The sequence below is a fragment of the Leuciscus leuciscus genome (assembly GCF_965113295.1).
Source record: "Leuciscus leuciscus genome assembly, chromosome: 17".
Lineage (NCBI taxonomy): Eukaryota > Metazoa > Chordata > Actinopteri > Cypriniformes > Leuciscidae > Leuciscus > Leuciscus leuciscus.
The window spans coordinates 19,303,222-19,323,815 of NC_138741.1; the positions used below are offsets into that span (position 1 = coordinate 19,303,222).

A 20,594-nucleotide genomic window follows, 5' to 3' on the forward strand; every position below is an offset into this window, starting at 1 on the left:
AACATATTAAGGGCATATGTCATTTCATGTACTGATCCGGATGGGTTGGTATTAATGGGATAGTTCACCCAAAAAGGAAAACTGTATAAATTATTTACACACTTTCATGTCATTCCAAACCTATATGGTTTTCTTCCCTGAGGATGTCAGGTAAATTGACACTGCACGCATACTTTTTGATAAATCAAACATGTTTGTTTTTCACCTGCTGAAAATGTTCTGTTTTTTTGGCTTACTCACCTCTGAATATAGGATAGGAACGTCTGTGATAGAAGTAAATTATTTTTCACAAAACGTTTTTCAATTATTTTGATCTTTGTTGAATAGCGTAATTAAAGCTACATTTGTTGACAGGCTGCCTAGTGCATCTTCATTACAGAATTAGATGTTTTTGCCAACTTTCTAATTAAAATAACACTTCCATCTTGGTCAAAAAAATCCATCTTGTTTTTTTTTTTATCCAGACATCAATAGCTGTATTAGTATCCGTGATACCGACCTTCATTCATAAAAAGATACCATTAAACAAGTATTTGAAATATACTGTCTTTATGTTAGTTCTACATTAATTTGGAGATTAACTGTGGAATTAATACATTATAATATAAATATGTAATGAACATTCTTTCATTGTATGGACAAAAAAAAAAAAATCTTTGCTTGTTTTTCACTGAAGAAAACTGGTCCCGTACGAACAGACTGAGCTTTATTGTATGTTTATGCAGTACATCAAACTCTGCAATTTCACCAAAGCAAGTAAAAGCCTATTTTCCATAATATTCACTCTTTAACCATTTCCTTTTTAATCCAGACACATTCATTCCGAGTGACTGGATGAAGGAGTGATTTCATTCCTCATGTTCAGACCTGAGTCTGCAGACTTTTTCCACATTCTCTTCACCCTTTAGGGCAAATATCTGCCGGATCCTATACTATAATGCAGCTGAGAGTTTTGTGCTTGTATTGGTAACTGAAAAAAATAATCAAATTAACCTAAATATTTCATAAACAAACAAAATGGGAACTGGCACATGCATGAATAATGAGGGTTCCAATTCATGCGGAAATCTGCGCAGGTCTGGTCGTGTATAAACATAAAACCTCTAAACAGGGCCCAGGTAGGATAGAGAAAGAGAGAGAGACATAAAGTGGTGTAATGAGTCCTACTCTATGTCCAAACAATATATGAAACTACTTTTGTAGATCAATTATCTCCTAGCACAGGAAACCGATTTTTAAAAATGTGCTTTGGGTCTATCTGTGTGGCTACCGCTAATATTCTTCTGTAATATTTCAGGTCAAAAAGAAGAAACTCTTAAGGGGAAATAAAAAACACACACACACACACACACACACACACACACACACACACACACACACACACACACACACACACACACACACACACACACACACACACACACACACACACACACACACACACACACACACACACACACACACACACACACACACACACACACACACACACACACACACACACACACACACACACACACACACACACACACACACACACACAGTTCTCTGGTTACAGTAAATAGTAATAGCAGTGTTTTGGCAGAAGTAATCCCCACCTGTTAGCTCAGCGCCCGCCAGGGAAGCTGAAATACAACAAACATTCCACCGCCTTCTCCGCTTCTCATTTTCTCTTCCTTTCTCGTTTCTCCAATCCCCTATTACCTTCTCACTCGCCTCTGTGAGAATGAACTCACACCAGTGTGACCCATAACTAACACACACACACACACACACACACACACACACACACACACACACACACACACACACACACACACACACACACACACACACACACACACACACACACACACACACACACACACACACACACACAGAAACCAGAGCAACCATAAACATTCACTCTCTTTTCTCTTAGACACACAACACATACAATTAACTGAAAAACGTGAGAAAAAACATGATAATGAAAAAGAAAGACATGACCAAGTAGAAGAGTATTTGGGAAGATACTCAGAATTTCTCTGATTTCACATTTACAGAACACATAGACAATTCATTTGTCACACCAAAGGGATATATTAGTGTACTTAGTGGGGAAAAAATATAATATGATATAATATAATATAATATAATATAATATAATATAATATAATATAATATAATACTTAATTGAATGTGTGTACTGTACATTAACCTAAAGCATAATAAGTGAATTAATTGTACACTTACATTACATGTCTGATCTCCAGATGTGGCTTTTATTTCTTAGGGATAGGTTTGTTCAAATCCCTAACCCCTAAATATTAGGAGTGATAGAAAGCAAGCAAGTAAGAAAGAAATCAAGGCAGAGAGCGCTGACAGAGCTGAAAGGGGACTGGAGCGAGTGAGAAGGGGACAGTATGTCGAGGTATTCATTAGTGAGGCTTGACAGGTCTCGGGGTGAGTGAGGGTTCAGGATATCTGACAAAAACACTTCTTTTCCATCTGCACAGGAAGCTTGTGTGCTAATTGAAATATCACTGTAAATAACCCTCTCATTACAGACGCAAAGTCTCTGCCCAGAATGCAACATTTTTCATGCCACTGTCAGTGAGGAAAAAGAGACAGAGAGAGAGAGACATACGCCAACAGACAGCACTGAGCAGGAGAGAGACTAAGAAAGCCAGACAAATATTTGAGGAGACCAATTTGAAATCTTGGCTTATATTGGGGTTCATTATTAATATTTAATGGATTGCTATTATACACAGTAACTTATTACAAGCTTTACACATCATTAAGAACAGTAATCAGCTGCACTCATTAGTTTTAAATATCATAATAGATTTAAAATGAATGAATGACACTTACAGGTGAAGTGGAATTTTTTTCTTTGCTCCAAGCTCCAACAGTTTATGGAAAATAATTTAAAAAAAAATTCCCTGCAAAGTTTAACTGAATAAATGTAATTCTTAATTGTCAATAAGGAGACAGCTAATATCCTTTAAATAGCATTTAAAGAGTGCTAATAAGTGTGTGCAAGCATGTCTAGTGTGTGAATGGATGTGTTTCTGCGTTGTGTTAAAAACTCAGTCAAATCAATATTGTGTATACAGTTATTTAATTATGAAATCCAGTATGATGGACTCGCTCCCCTTATTTCAAACAAACGCTGCTGCTGCCATTTTGTGACTATTGTTTTGTACACTGTTGGATTATAAGATACAAACAGATATGATTTTAAACCAGTTTAATCTGAAATCTATATCTCTTATCTCCATAATTATTTAAGTGGCGAAATGCTGTGTAATGAATGTGGTATGACTGAAAAGTGTATCTCTTAAATGTCCGTCTAGTTTGAACTTGCCGCGCAAGCAACTGCTCCCTCCGTGGAAGCTTTGCGTTTAAAGACCTAATAAATGTTTTGTGTCTAATTATTTACTTATGTGGCAAGTAGCCGTGTAATAAGTGGGATAATGTACATCCAGCCAGTTGTTATATAAACCCCCTTCAGGCTGATCCAAGACCCCTCCGCTTCGTGTTGGGGTCCTCATCACCCTGTCGGGGGTTTATTCTGAGATTACAACCGGCTGGATGTACATTATCCCTTACATATACACAGTACTATATATATATATATATATATATACATACATACATACATACATACTTACATGTACATACAGACCTGGCATATCCTGTGAATATATATTTTGAGTAGCATTAAAAAGTCTATGCAAATGGTATGTGTACCACAAACTCTCTAAAATCTAACCAAATTCATGATGAGAAGGGCCCCTGCATGAGGGTCAGGGGCTACGGGGCGTCCCTTTCGCCAGCGTGTGTAAGCTTGTGTCCAACTGCCTGTGGCGTGTATGTGTTGTGTGTTGTGTGAATGTTCTAGTTATGCTGTTTCCTGCAGCTGTTATAGGCTCTAATGAGAGCAGATTAACACTTCAAAAGTGACCGTGTCTCTCTCTTTCCCCTTCTCATTTTACCCATCTATAATTCTCTCTCCTTGAATCTATTGATCTCTTCATCTTTCTCTTCCTTTTTCTTAACTTATTGTCAAAGATTAGTACTTACCAAGCACCAATTGGCTTTGGCAGGTAAATAAACTTGGATTTTGCCATTTAGGGGCTCAGTGGTTCCCAAACCTTTTGAAAGCATGGCAGCCCTTTGTAGCATTTCTTTTCCCACAACACCCCAACCCAAAACTAAACATACATGTGTACATATACATATGTTTAATATTTTTATGAAAATAGCATATACTGTAAATGAGCAAATTGACTTGTTTTATCAAACAACTTGAGAAAAATGAGAATATTCAAAAAAGTATTTTAATTTTGTGTCATTTAACCACTTTTTACACTCACTGAAGTTAGCTGAGCAGTGTGTGGGACATGCCAAAGTCACATACATCCAATCAAAGACAATGGTTTAAAATGAGAAAAACACATTTCAAGAGATTTATCATTGTACTTCTATGTGTGTAAATGTTTGTTGATTTGTCATAAAACCTCAGAATTTCATTATTTTGCATTGTTCATGATGACTGAGTGATTCTGATGAGGACACTAAAGGCAAATAGTGATTTCGACCCATATATAAAATTAAATCTAGATGAGCAAACAACAAATGAAGCATAAACTGCAGCATGAATTTATTATGAATGCATCACAAGAGAGATGGGCCTAACAACAGGCCTAACACCGTGTCCTAACCAGACGCACGATAAAATTTATATTTTCCATGTTAATCAGAGTTTTTGTCCTAACCAGCCGCGACGGCGACACGCGATGATTCTGTTTTAGAAGCGGTTTCTATCTCTGCGACATCACGGCTGGAACAACAACAGAAAGTAGCCTAAGAAAATATCAGGTAGCCTACTGTTTATGTGCTTATGTTAAGAGTGTCTGTGTAAGTTTGAATATCATTTTGTGTGTATTTTATAGCCGGAAAGCAACAATTCACCTCAGATCTTTAAAATAAAAAATAAAAGTGAACAAGAACGTTAAAACCGTCAATTCATTGTTAAAAGACGTGTATTTTATGACAACAATTGTTTCAGTAGTGATTTGAGGATTGACAATTTTGCGAAATTGAGGATAGCGCAACTCGTAGATCATGCTACATTGACAGGCGCTGCCTTTTTTTGTTTTTCACGTATGCCAGGGATGAGAACGCTAGCTCCATCTTTGCCCTATCCTGTCAATATGCGTGAAATTTAAAATTGAGGGCGCACCAGTACAGAGGGCGGAGCTGAGCGGACCGGGCGATTTAAACTACTTGAAATAGCCTATCATTGTTGTTTCGCTTATTTATATTCGTGTGGACATGCTCATATGTTGATGTTTTGATATATTTTTTTAATATATGCTATAAAAAGTTGTTAGGATAGTTATTTTAGGCGGTTTAAGTTGGAAAAAAGCTGAGATTCTACGGCACCCCAGGGCAATCTTTTGAAAACGGGTTTCAAAGTGCCTGATTTTGAAAACAGCCTCCCTGTAAACAATAAAAACGTGAATCTGTGAAAACGATGACGTCATGCACATGCGTATTACGTGTTCAGTCTATAGTGTTTCATCTTCATCTAATGGCCTGGCAGCAGAATACAGCGTTTTTAGTCGTTTTCGAGGATCTGTGTGAATGGGGATCGTTTTGACAATGTTGTCGTCTGTATGCAGAAAACTCAAAAGGAAAAACTTCTCCGTTTTAAGCATATCGTTGTCGTGTAAATGTCCCCTTTAGCCAGTGACCCTATTAGGTTCGATGGAAGTCGAACCGCAAGAATGACCCACAAGGATGTACTGTATTGTTCAGAATATAAGATGATATTTTTTTCTTGGAAATACATCTGAAAAAATGGGGTCGTCTTATATTCGGGGTATAAACTTTTAAATGTCAATAATACACCCGCAACGAGTCATCAAACATCAGTACGAGTCAAACAACTCTCTGACACCATATTTATTGGCTGCTTAATGAGTGTAATGTTAGAAGATGGTGAGCCCAAAAAAGACATTCAAAGCAAAGCTTACCGCTTGGAAGAAACTGACAGGCAAGTGTGTTAGTACGTAGACAAAATAGAAATGAGGGGCTGCCCATAACCAGAGCAGTCATCCAGCTGAAGGCACTTAAAATCGCCAAAGAGCTGAACATTCCCACCAGCGAGGGCCATCATTTCTTATTTCAGCTCTGTACTGACGTACTTGCCTGTCAAAATCCTCGAAGTGGCCTCTTTGATGCGGCGTAAGATGCAGTGTAATGGATTAGCACTTGCCCTCCGACTTCAGGGAGAAACTGCTGTCTTTTCAGCGCTATGTGAAGGAAAAAACATTCATATCCCCCCTAGATAAGATTGGTTACAGGTAATGCAGATCAAACACCTTTTTGACATGCCAGCATCTGTCACTGTACATAAAAAAGGTAAGAAATCAGTCTACTAAATCTACTAAATGAGAACTTCAGGTTATTTTTATGGTAGCTGTGCCATAAAGTGTTTAAGAATTGAAATCTGAAAAATATGAAATAATTTTCTTTAAAAGACAAGATTTGGTCTTCATAAAGCCTTATTCCAAAAGGTACATCTTGAAAAGTGGGGGTCGTCTTATATTCTGAACAATACGGTAATTTACATGATTTAAATCAAACTATCTACAAAAAAAATTATTAGCAATTTGTACATTTAAAAATAAAAGAAAATCTGTTAATCTACAACTTTTTTTTTTTTTGTTCTCCAAAACACATAAAAAATAAATGTATAGCCACCAAACGGATATGAGGATCAAAATAACAATGTCTTTACATTTTTGTGACAAGCACAGAGAGATGGACACTAGCTAGCATGTGATGCATCAAGGAACATAATTGCTGGTGCTGTTTAGAAAAAGCAATTAAATAATTTCAAAATTAATATAAAATTCTAGCCTATATTTCTATTTCTATATCATTCATTTATATATATAAAAAAAAAAAAATACAATGCAGTTATTGCAAAATATAAATTCATGACCAGGTTTTTTCAAAAACCTAGCAAGCTGTCCACAGCACTTTTTGGACATAGTCTGTGATGCCTAAAATGCTCTCTATTTAGGCAGCAAAAAATGTTTTTTTTAAACACAGCCTCGCTCTCATATTTCTCTCTCCCTAATGTTTGCCTTCATTTATTCCTTCTTTCATCTCATTCAGAGTCTGTCCAGCGGGACGGTCTGATGATTAAGTTGTCAGATACAGATACAGATGTCATTTGTCACACCGTTTTATAACGGTGTATTTACACACACATAATCCCATAAACACGACTGCTTTAAGGACATCTTACCAATGGCTGCTTCAAAATGACATAGGCTACATCCACATACACACACAAAACTGGAGGACTGTGTGGCGGTCAAACAACAGATGTACAAGCATAGATATGACTCTCCTAGCCACACAGTGCCCTGGCATTTCATGAGAGCAAATGTCAAAATGCCAGTTAAAGCTAACAATGTACAGTACTCTGAATCTGTGTGCACTGTGACTGTGCGCTATATTTTTTTGTTTGGCCAGGATTTTTTAAGTGGGATCTGGTGGAAATTAATACAGGAAACCCAGGGTTGTGCAAATTTCAGAATGATAGAATATCCATCCATCCATCCATCCATCAAAATATATGTGTTAAAGTTTCAAACAAGCCTCTGTCAAGCCAATGTTCAAAATTTGTCTTGACAATCTTTGCTTTTCTACGTAAAAACTAAATTTCAAATCATTTTAATTCAACTTGCTTTTGTTCCAATTTAAATTGTAATTCTGCATTCTATTTGCTACCTCAATTCAAATGAAATAAAAATCAAGGAACTCAATTAGAAAGTAAAAGTCGTTAAATGCACACAAAAACAAAACAAAACAAAAATATACAATTTACCACAACCCTGCTTTTTGTAGAAACTCATTAGTAGACGAACAATTTTTTTAAAAATTCTGATTTCATGGGAAAATCTGCAGGACTGCTAGCCTGGTTAAAACCAGACCATTCTCAGTAGTAACTGAGTTATGTTCTGGCAAAGCTCAATTAATAACTCATTTCCAAAGGGGCGTCACCAACGGACGTCGCTCAAATGCCTCTGGGCACAATTGGATAGACCTAAAACCAATCAGAGCGATCGCGATCGTCATCGTGTAAAGCCATATGCTGCGTCCCAATTCGCCTAAGTTACACTACGCCATAAAAGCATGTACTCTTTTTGTGAAGAAAAGGTATTTACTTTTGAATGTGTAGCAAAAAAGTAGGCAAGCTTTGAGACATACTACTTCGTCATCTTTATCGGACGGATCTGTTGCGTGCATCCTGTCACGTAAACTGCCCAGTCAATCATCTCGTCACAGTTAAAATCCTCTATTAAATCTAATTTCATTTCCTACCATTTCGGAGAGAAATGTAGCAGCACGTTCATCTGCCAGTGGGTCTTTCATGGAGACTGTCCTCATGTGTTTGCAATTTTAATATAATAATGCATTTAAAAGTTGAGTGTGCTTCACCAACGGACGTCGCTCAAATGCCTCTGGGCACAATTGGATAGACCTAAAACCAATCAGAGCGATCGCGATCGTCATCGTGTAAAGCCATATGCTGCGTCCTAATTCGTCTAAGTTACACTACGCCATAAAAGCATGTACTCTTTTTGTGAAGAAAAGGTATTTACTTTTGAATGTGTAGCAAAAAAGTAGGCAAGCTTTGGGACATACTACTTCGTCATCTTTATCGGACGGATCTGTCGCGTGCATCCTGTCACGTAAACTGCCCTGTCAATCATCTCGTCACAGTTAAAATCCTCTATTAAATCTAATTTCATTTCCTACCGTTTCGGAGAGAAATGTAGCAGCACGTTCATCTGCCGGTGGGTCTTTCATGGAGACTGTCCTCATGTGTTTGCAATTTTAATATAATAATGCATTTAAAAGTTGAGTGTGCTTCACCAACGGACGTCGCTCAAATGCCTCTGGGCACAATTGGATAGACCTAAAACCAATCAGAGCGATCGTCATTGTGTAAAGCCCGCCTCAACGTTTCTGATTGGTGCCGTGATTTCGACGGATTAGAAATGGGCTTGAATGGGCTCTTTGCCAGACTACTTGCAGAGCAAATCTAAATTTGCCGGAAGTTGTCTGGGTTTTCCCAGGCTACAGGACTGCAGTACAACACATTTATTGGGAGCTGGAATAATCAATAAGCCAAATATTTCATAAACAAACATGCAAGGATCAAGGGATTTGTAGAACTTTGTGAATGACAAGTGCTCTAGCTCTGTGGAAATCTGCTTATCAGTTAATGCCAGCGATCCTGACTCTCGGAATAATCCAATGGGAGTAAAGAAACTACAGGCCTGCAAGGATCTCAAACTTTAGTTCTGTGTTTCTCTTACAAACTGAAATTAGGGTGGAGTTTGCCTCTGGCTCTGGGATGTAGATCATCTATTTTCTCATTCCCTTTGACTTTTTTCTTTTCTCTCTCTTTTCCAGAGCAATCCATTCTGCCTTACTTCTGGGTTGTGTTCAAGGACATCGCAGCACGATGGTGTTTCTCAGACTTGTCTCCTTCTATGAGATCTGGCTTAGACTTCTTAAGATCCCATGATACCACTGAAACACAACCATTAGACCCAGAAGGCACCTCAATAAAGGGGATATTGAACTGATATTTACCACATGAGATGAGTTTCAATCTAGATGATCTACTGTGTGACAGTGAGACCACACAATCCTGTAAGGAAATTAAAAAGTTGTGTTTCCACAAGCAATCTATGATGTTAACAGTTTGGCAGTAAAGGGAGAGTTTGGCAGTCCATTCATCTTTCACTGACATACAGAAGTAGGTTCTGAGTGTAGTCAAATACTGTTTTGGAGCGAATAATAAAAATTCACAGAGCTGCATTTAGTAAACAGAGCGTCCAAACAGTTCCAAAAGGGCTCAGAAAGTGCGATGAATCACAGTCTTGCAAAGTGAGGTAACCCTGCATTCCAACCTTGTTCCACACTCATATTCCAATATGCTGAGATAATGTTCTAATTATAGGTTCTGGAATTTTTTAAGATCCGAAGGAAATCAAGACATCGGAGTTCTTGAATGCGAGTTGAGCTGCAAGACTAAAGCAGCCACAATCCCGTCTACAGCACAGGGCATGACACACCCCCTATCCCTTCATCATTTCATTACAGGAGTGTTATTAAAATCCACTTAAAAGGCGTGCACAGCTTTGCTCTATGGAAAGTATGCAACAGGCCAACAGGCCCCTGAAAGTCTGACCCTCAACATCTGCTTTGAATCTGGTTAAAATTTACACGGCCCTATTACAATCGGTCACTGTGCTTGCCTAACGTCTTTTATACCAGGACAGATGGACAGTTTTCTGTTTTACTGTGCATCTTATACAGATGTGTTGATTTTTCACTTTCAACAACCTTTGCTCAGGTGCAGGAGACATGTTAGAGATAGCTTTGAGGCTTCCCTCTCATGTCAAGCAAAAGCTTGTCAGCAAACAACAAAACACACTCACTCTATGATCTGTAGCTGTAGAACATTTTTGTTGTCATAATAGCAAATCTATGGGATTTGCATGGCAAGAAACCTGGGCAAACACTGTTGAAAAAAACTAAGCTGGTTTACTAATCTTTGATGGTTTAAGATGCTGGTCTCCCAGCCTGGACAAGATGATGTTTAGCTGGGTGGCCAGCTTAAAAATTGCCCCAAACCCTTCTAATCCAGTCAACAAAACTGCCTGATCAGGATGGGAGACCATATAAGGTTTAAGTTTGTTTTTTTTTCAACAGGGAATATAGTCATGAGTCATGACATAAGCTACAGGCATGCATGCATCATCTCCAGAAAGGGACAATTGAGTCAAAGGCTATAGTCAAAAGCAAAAAGAAGCCTCATTAAACATTACACACACTACACGAAGCGGTCACTAAATAAAATAATTAATAAACAGGAAACCAAACAGTCAAACATCTGCCAAACAGGAGATTATAATCATCATCATCATTCACACTGACTCTGAGGAATCAGGCTTTGAGGCTAAAATCTAAAGAGAGAGAATTGTGAATGAAAGATACATGAAAATATGGAGAAGAGGAGAAGATGAGAAGTAGATCTGGGGAGTTTCTTTTTGTTGACATCCTCCATTAGCTGCTTTTTGCACACAATGGTTCTGATATCATAGTGACATCACAATGATGTCACAGAGCTAAATACTTCATGCATGCCACTCCATCGGGCACATAAAAAATATCTTACATGCATGACATTCCTGTTCTGACAAGGCACTATACTAATACAATTGAATTTTTTTTTTTATTCTAAAATAGTTCTTCTTAACAGTGATATTTTAGGAGTGACTCATCAGGACAGGAACCCAAACACATATTACTGTAAATATGAGACTATGACTTACAAGATTTCGTCGTTTTGGAACTCCAGAACACCATGGGAGTCTTCGAAGTCCTCTCCTCCTCCACGGGCAGTTCCCTCAACGGTTTTATACGGCAGTGACACCACCCCACGGGCGCCAGACGTGCGCAGGACCTTCACTTCCATGACACCCACACTCTCACTAACGTGGGCGACTGGCTCTTCGAATGTGAAGATTCCAGCATGGTCATCGTCAAAGATGGTGACACTTGCTGTGGAGGGCACACCGAGTGTTGCGATGGTGTCCACGTGATTGGCCTCAGTGGTCTCTGGCTCATCACCCTCATGAAGCACACGGACATTGCTGAGGTGGATAAGGAAGTTCTCGTCCTCTTCAAAGATATCATCGTCAATAATTCCAACTCGGATCTCCTTCTGCGTCTCACCTGGCTTGAAAACGACAGTGCCTTCAGTGAATTCGTAGTCTGAGCCGGCATTCGCGGTTCCGTCTTCTGTGCGGAATTCCACCGACACGGTCTGGTTGAGATCGCCTCCACGCCGAATCACATTCACCGCCACAGTTCCGCAGTTTTCCAGACACTGGTAAGAGGCAGGGTCAAAAAAGATCTTAGAAATGGGGTCATTCTCTCCAGTGTCACTGCGCACCTCGTGCATGCTCACTGCTTTACGAGCCTGGTCCGCTGCATGCTTCTTTAGAATGTTACCTGCTCCAGTCATCAAGCGGGTCGCCTGGCATCGGTAGAACGCACGGCTCTTCTGCTGTTGGCTGAGCACCTGGTAATTAGCAAGTTCAATCAACTGCTCCACTTCTTTATCGGGATGTTTCTGCTTTAGTTCCTTCAGGATCTTTGCCATTTCACGCCTAGCTTCCTCCTCATCTAGGTCTTTGTCCTCCAGTTCCAAAGCCAGAGTTCCGTCCAAGAAGTCCACTGCGTGAGAGTTCAGCATCTTCCCGTCCATCTCGATATCCACCTTGGATGGCAGAGGACGGTCCCCCTCAGTCTCAATGATCATGCCACGGTGCTTGCCGGCTCGGTAGCGCTTGTAAACATACTTGTAAAACAGGAGCCGGCGGTCGGCGATCCAAGCAAAGACCACGCAAATCGGAAAGAAGAAAAGAGTGAGGAGACCCTCCCACACCTGGACGATGCCCGGCGAGATAACAGCCAAGATCAGGTAGAGCCACAAGTAGGCGAAGATGCTCCAAGAAGCGGTGACGAAGAAAACACGCAGGTGTTTCACTTTGCGAAGCTCTCCATCGGGCACCACATAGACACAGATTCCAATAATGACGAACATGTTGAAAGCTGCACTGCCGACGATGGTGGAGGGTCCGAGGTCACCAGCTTCAAAGTTATGGCCACACACTTCAATCACTGAGAGCAAAATCTCAGGAGCAGACGACCCTAGAGCCATGAGGGTGAGGTTGGACACAGTTTCGTTCCAGATGCGTACAGTTGTGGTGGTCGTTTCACCATTCGGTTTCTTAATGGTGATCTCCTTCTCCTGAGAGGTGATTACCTCAATGGATGCCATGAAACGGTCAGCAACAATCGAAACTCCCAGAAACATGTATACCAGTGCCACAAAGTAAACTGTGGCCCGGGCTACCTTGTCCCCAAAGGAAGGGTTTGGAGGTTCCCACACTGGAAGGATGACTCCAGCTGCACATGTGACAGTCCCACCACAGGACAAAGACTTGTTGGCAGGAGAACTATGATCCTGGCTCTGGTCCGGAGCATGTTCCGCTGTCACATGGTGGACGTTAAAGAGCAGTATCACCAAGACGACTAGACACTGAAAGCTCAGGAAGAGGCGTGGGGAGGTCTCACGAAGCCTCATCGTTCCTTACTCTGTGACAAACTTCTGCTATAATAGAAAGAGAACAGGAGAAAGAAGAGAAAATGGAGAAAAATGAAACCAGGGCACTGATCACCAACAAGCAACAACACACGTGTTGTCAAAAATGGTTGTTATATTATAAGGTGTTTGACACTGATTCAAGACTGACATTTTAGGAACATTTTAACAGTGTTTGCTGAAAAGCATGTTCCAGAATTGTTAGGTAAAAAATTATTCTGGAGAATCTGGACTTGATTATTCATTTGTAGAATTTGGTTATCAATTCAATCTTCAGGTTCATTTCTACAGAATGCATAAACAAGTCCAGATGCTCACTTTAAGCCTAATGCTGAACGTTCTACATTCTGCAAGGTGTTTCTTCTTTAAAAAGCGCTATTAGTCCAGAGCGTAGTTTTAGATAAAAAAATAATAATAATCTAGTGAAGTTTAGGTTGGGATGCTGGTGCAAGAAAGCAAACCTAAATTCAAACGATGCCTGCAAAATCCATTATCAGACAATGGGTGGCAATCAACACTTGAGGCAAGAAGCTGAAACACTTGCTCATGGTGCAAAACACATGCATGGTCATTGGACACACACCCACAGTGTCACACACTAACATCTGCAGTCATCAATGGGCATAGTGCACAGCAAAATCTTGCAGACCTTACTCATACATTCATATGAAATAAACCACTTAGCTTCTAATAAGCCAACATAATTATTTAATTATACATTTCAGTAGATTTAACTATCGTTTGACCTCGGTTTACTGATCTGACATGCAAAAGAACCGAATACAGAGCGCTTAAATTCAGCACTGCGCTCAGATCTCGCTCACTCTCATTCACATACCGCAACCTACTGCTCTCATTCAGCACCTCTACCCTATCCACTGATGAAACATCTGTTATCCCACATCATACGCGTCGCAGACATGCCTAATTTCTTATCGGGTATAACAATTCCTTATTGTTCGGATAAACGGTTGCCTCAAGGGCTTTTTTCCCCGCGATGTGCTCAAAGGCGCAGAGGCTCTCGAGACCGGATCATGTTTAATACAACTTTCACGTGCACATCAGAATCCCGTAAAACGAGGTGCAGGCGAACAGCCGGTTAGATCATCATCCGCGGGCCACTGCGGACCGGACCGGACCGCGCTGGACGGGCACGAGAGCGCACCTCTGTATCAAATGGGTCACTCTCCGTAAAGATTATTATGAATGTGATACCTACTCGGTTTGTCTGTAGCCCCCAATTAACCCTCGTGCAACGATACAGCTACCATTAATCTCCATGCAATCACATCATATAAATATAAGGTGCTCTTACCGTAACGGTGCTCCGTGAAGTAGCAAGTCTGAGGGAAAGCGGTAGCAGGAGTGTTAACGGAGACAGTGCGTGTCGGAAGCCGTCAGTAGTATCCCAGCTCGCATTAGTTTAGGTTTTTATATATGGTATGCAGGAAAGATTAGAGACCCACGCGAGTATTGTGCACCCTCCGATTTCCATACACGCGTTTGTTTTTCCCCAAACAGACCCGTAGCGATCAAATATCGGATGCTTTATCAGCAAATCTACGAGAGCTGAAATGTGCGTGCGAGTTCTTCCTCGGTCTTCACTCTCTCGGCTGGTTCAGTCTGTGTGTGACTGTGCGTGAGTGAGTGTGTGTGTGTGTGTGTGTGTGTGTGTGCGTGTGTGTGTGTGTGTGTGTGTGTGTGTGAGCGAACGAACGAACGAACGAACGGCGTGAGTGAGTGTGTGAGCGAGCGAGCGTGTGCGCGCGTGCCGCGGGTCCTCGCGCTCTGACTGGGATACGCGCTGCGTTCAAGAAGAGAGAGCGGAGATTCTGCTTTAACGTTTGTGTCGTTCTTCCCTCCCTTTGTTGCCTTCTCTCATACACATGTATGAACACAAATGACCCTTTATCCGTTTTACTGGTGATGATCAATGAATTAATTATCATCCACTAGGACGGTGCCCACGTGATACAATTCCGGTTTCATTTGTAGTGGTGTAATGCATCACACACTCGACATCTTGTTCATTCTCTATACTGCAACCTCTCCAGCCGTATACCATTCTACGATTAACTTTATTTTTGTCTGAGTAAAGGGGGAAATCCCATTCATTTTGCGAATCGGTTCAGTTCCAGTTCGTTTAATTTGTAATATTTCTGTTCTTCGTCTATTAAAATAACCCATTCAAATATATCAACTTATATTTTTTATCCCAAATTGTAAGTCCATCGATACACCCAAAATACGTTAACTAACCGCTCACTCATCGTTTTTCAAATATTTACGAAAAAGAGTGTCCGAGAAACGATTCTCGTCCGTTGTTGATTCGTGAACCGCTAACCGAATCAGTTCAGTCTGATTTGTGAACGGATCATTTAGGCCGAATTTTAAACCTGGAAAAGATCCAACTCAAAAGAATGATTCGTTAAATTGGAGAAGGGAATGAATATATCTTAATTAATGATTACAAATTAATTTAATAACGTTTAAATATATAAACTATATAAAAAGACTGAAAAGGAAACTTGCAGATTTGCACACTGGTCTTCGAGTTTTTGCTGTGCCACTGTTGTCAGTTAGTAAAATGTTAACGTTGCAAGCAACATTGCAGGTTCAAAAGAAACCAATTAATAATCAGTGTTTGTTCACACACAAACACACACACTCACATTGGGTTTTCATGTTTTATGGGGAAATTCCATAGACATAGGCTAATGATTTGTATAGCCTACTGTACAAACTGTAGGCCATATATTTTATCCCCCAACTCCATTACTTTGTATGATTTATAAGCCGTTTTTCTTATGGGGACCAAAAAATTTCCCCAAGGACAAGGATTTCTGATATGCTGTCTTTGTGGGATAATTTTGACCCATAGCGTAGGCCCTATGTGGCATACCTGGACCACACACACGTTGGGTTTCCATGTTTTATGAGGACTTTCCTACACTAAACATGCCTATCACAGAAAACTTTCTGCATTTTTACATTTTCAAATAAGCATAATTTTGTATTTTTTAAATCCATTTTCCTCGTGGGGGCCGCTGGCTGGTCGCCATAAGGTGATCTCAGGTTTCACTATCCTTGTGGCGACCTGTACACGCACGCACGCACGCACGCACACACGCTTTAATCTCAAATTTACATCTTAATTGCATCATTTCATTAAAAACTAAGCAGATTCCTTTGATCTTCATCCTTTTCTAAACAAAGTTCTTACTCTTTAAATTATTCCATGCCATTACTAAAAACACATGCAACATGACTTCATCACATGTAGCCTATCAAATGTTTTTTTTACATTTTTTTATTAAATGTGTGATCTAGAAACAAAATATCAGGTCATTAAATATTGCATCAAAAAAGGGCAGCATTTTTATAGTAATCTGTCTCCTACAGTGCTTACCTACTTTTTTGGTTTGGCTGCAGTGACACATTGTGCCAACAGAGGCACCATATTAGATATGAGCGGCATGAAACTGCAGCACAGGTAAGTGTGGTCTTTCTTTAACAAATTTCTCATCTAATATTTTTTCTTACTCTAACACACTATATTAATGTAATTAATATTACCTCGTAGAATCAGACAGGTGTGGCAAATCCTGCCAGACTTGTGCAAATATTTGCTTGTGCTCTTTTGTTTGAAACAGTGTTTCATTAATCTATGTTTACCTCAGATATGTTTTATAAGGTCACATCTGACACCCATCAGAGCTCAGTGACAGTGATGCGATCTAAACTACACACTGCCACACACATGCAAAAGTTGATTATGTTATTACGTCCTTGCAGCTCCTTAGACACCACCGTGGTTGGAGTAGGGACGTAGAGCTTTGCCACTAATGTAAAAATAAAGTTACAGTAGTTGTTTTTTCCCTCAATAAATCTAAAGGTGAGTTAAAAAAGAAGCAGCAGCTGTTTTGGCTTTGCTCAGGTGCGGTACAGCGTGGCCTAGTTCTTGTTCATTTTGGCCAGAGGGAGATGCGCCTCTCTCTCTCTTTCTCTCTCTCTCTCTCCTCCCCTCTCCCTGTTTCTCTACTCATCCCTCATTCGCCCTCACAGTCTCTCTCTTCCTCCAGCATCGATCCAGCAGTTTATTGCCAGTTTAAGAAAGCCTGATATGTAAAAAAAAAAAAGTTAGTTTAACTGTCTCTTTCACACAGACAAACACACAAACATAATGGTTTTTATATTAGAATGATAATTACAATACCTTATGCCTTAACATAAACCTGTTGATATTACTAAATAGATCTGAAGTGAAACATGATATGAGCTATTCATGATTTATTGAGCTATAGTACAGAGCACTTTAGATCTCATATCACTACATTTCTGAGGATATTTTCACAAATTTGGCACTTTCAGGGGAGATCACACTACACGTTTCATTCCAGTGACTTCCATCATGTAAATGCGGGAGACCAGAAATCCATGATCATACTGTAGAAATTTCACTGCATTCCAAAGTTCCATTTCTGATTTGTGAACCCGTACTTGAAGACATGTGACCATTAGAAGTTCAATTCGTCATGTCATGATCTCTTAGTTTAAAACGCAATTTAAAGCCCAATATTGTGTTGCAATAAAGTGGAGCAGATTGTATATTTTTACATTTTGTTGAATTTATGTTTAAAAATGATGTGATGTCATATCACGACAGTTGCAGTTTAATGCACTCAGAATATAACATTATATAATCTACTAATTCTGTAATTGTATAATTCTGTTTTTGGTCCCACAGGGATCTTTGCAAAAAGCTTACTCATACTGAGCAAAGGGTGAAAAGGCCAACCGCTGAATACAATTACAGTTGCTTACTGAATAACATTTTGTTAGCAAACTGAAAACACAATATTATAAAGATTCTGTCAGAATGCAGAGTTACTTCTCTCTCGTACACTATCAGTCATATGAGGAGGCCATATTCTTTGATTACTGTACCCTGATCTAAGATAGACTGAGAGCAATTAAACAGGGTGGGGGTATGTTAAGAAATATTTCCTGTCTCTATGATAATATCTTATAACTCTCAGCTGTCTTCTTCACTCTCTTACCTTTTCCACAGAGCAGCTCTTTATCACTTCATCTGACTCAGACCTAATGTGACACAAAACCTGTTTTTCTTCTGACTGTTGGTGAAATGTTAACTGTGAAAAAGGTTTGTTTACATGTGCACTTTCTTTTCCTCATGGGTGCTAAAACATGCATATATGACAGTAGTATTATGTCTGGCTGGTATTGTTTGATATTTACATTTATGTAAATATGCTACTTACACACCAAATCATTACCAAACCAAGAACATATATACAGTACAATATATGTGTGTCAATTTATAACCTTAAGTTATAAAGTTTTTTTTCAACCAAAAATTTAAACTGAAATCATCAACTCCCTCATGTCATTCCAAACTTGAATTAAGTTATTTATCAGAATATCCAGACTGCTCTTATAAAAAAAGAGAGAGAGACCTTGCCATGGCAGAATAAAGACCCGTTTAGACCAACACACACTTGGCATGAAAATTCAGTCATACTTTCGCATTCTATTTGTCTCTCTAGAAATACCCGTTACTCTCGTACACAAAGCACTGCACAACTTTCTGACACTCACATGATAAGACTGTTTCGGATTCTTCTTTTCGGATCATTTGAAAGGTCTAAGGGTTTAGTGTGAATCTAAGGTGTCTGTTTTACGACATAGAAGCTCTAGCAGCAGTAATGTTGTTATGTGTTTGGAGAGTACAAATGGCAACATGTAAAATCAAATTCAATCCATAAGCATGACCATCAAATTTAAATTTGTTCTTTACATAAAGCAATTGTTCCATATTGTGTGGAAACAGCCTTAACATTGAGCTTAACTCCTGTTGTTTTCTACGGTAAATTAATACAGGTTTGGGTGAGTAAATTATGCTAGAATATCCCTACATTTGCAAGTGAATCTGTTAGTGTGTGTTTGAGGTTCAGTGGGTCTGGTTTTGCCTTCAGGGTCATTGTGTGCTGCTCTTTTTAAGACCAAACCGAGTCGGCAGCACAGAGCGCCAGAGGTCATGACAGCAGTCACCACACTGGACTCTGCTCATTTCAGACACAGTCACATGCTTTTCTGTATATCTGTGTGAATAATCATAGAATGGATTCTTTTCCATTGAAGCATCACAAATTATATTCTTATTCCCTATTATTCCCACCCTCCCAATTACCAAAAATCAGAAAGATTACTGACACATGAAAAGTAGACTCCTGTGCATATACAGCCTGCTGTACACTGCTGTTCAAACTTTTGGGGTCAGTAAGATTTTTTTGTATGTTTTGGAAAGTCTATTAAGCTTACCAAGGCTCAATTTCAAATAAAAAAAATAGAACAGTAATATTGTGAAATATTAAAAATGATCCATCAAATCCTTCAGTGATCCATCAGAAATCATTCTAATATGCCGGTTTGGTACTCAAGAAACATTTGTAATTATTATTGACAATGCAGAAAACGATTGTGCTGCTCAATATCTCTGTTGAAAGTTACACTGATACCTTTTTCAGTTTTCTTTGATGAATAAAAAGTTTAGCAAGAACGGCATTTATGTGAATTTTTTTTTTTTTTTTTTTACATTATAAGGCCTGATTTCACAGAAAGGTATTCAATTATTACTTAGTTAATTAGGACATTTAAGTAGATTTCATAAACGTGCCCTAGAAAAAAAAAACATACTGGTGTGCATCTTGAGACAAAACAATGGCACTGACATTTTATAAGATATGTCAGTACAGCATTCAGTTAAAACAGTTCAAACATGCAATTTAGTCTGGACTATAGGCTTACGGTCTGTGAAACCGCAGGCAAATGTCTAAGATGCCATGCTTTTGATTAATTAAATGCATCCTTGCTGAATAAAAGTACTTGGGCACATTTTTCCAGACAGTGGTATTGTATATTGGTGTGCACAAATTGCATCTGTTTTCATACATGTTTACATGCTTTAGAGCCAATTAGATAATGGAAACCAACAGCTATGGACACGTCCCAGAAACAACTTAATTAGGCTATTTGCCATGCGATTCGCATCCAAACAGTTTATAAAACTTTCATTGCTGCCACTTCATTAAAACGTGACAGATTTTTTAAGTTAGCTGTGATAGTGCCAATACTTGAGTAGGAATTGAGTTTGTTCAAGCACGCCCAAAGACAAGCCAGAAACACAAACCAAACCGATCCAGCAGGAGTGTACTCAGCTGCAAGCAATTTGAGCTCCGATCAGCTGTGGAGTCATGGGATTTAGTATTACTCCAATTACTGGGTCAATGTGTGTGTGTGTGCCTAACATCTG

At 39.3% G+C, this 20,594-nt stretch overlaps 1 protein-coding gene across 5 annotated transcripts in view; it reads right to left on the reverse strand.

The window, feature by feature from the left end:
- slc8a1b (solute carrier family 8 member 1b) overlaps window positions 1-20,594 on the reverse strand; it is a 98,659-nt gene that overhangs the window by 66,900 nt on the left and 11,165 nt on the right. Inside the window, exons 1-2 of one of the 5 annotated variants that reach the window (XM_082143028.1) lie at window positions 14,577-14,886; window positions 11,424-13,270 (exon numbers count right to left, since the gene is read on the reverse strand). In XM_082143028.1, the coding sequence (XP_081999154.1) occupies window positions 11,424-13,243 (1,820 nt within the window). In that variant the 5' untranslated portion in view covers window positions 13,244-13,270; window positions 14,577-14,886. Of the gene's footprint in view, window positions 1-11,423; window positions 13,271-14,576; window positions 14,887-20,594 lie in introns of those variants that run through there. The other 4 variants (XM_082143025.1, XM_082143024.1, XM_082143026.1 and 1 more) reach the window with 4 other exon arrangements.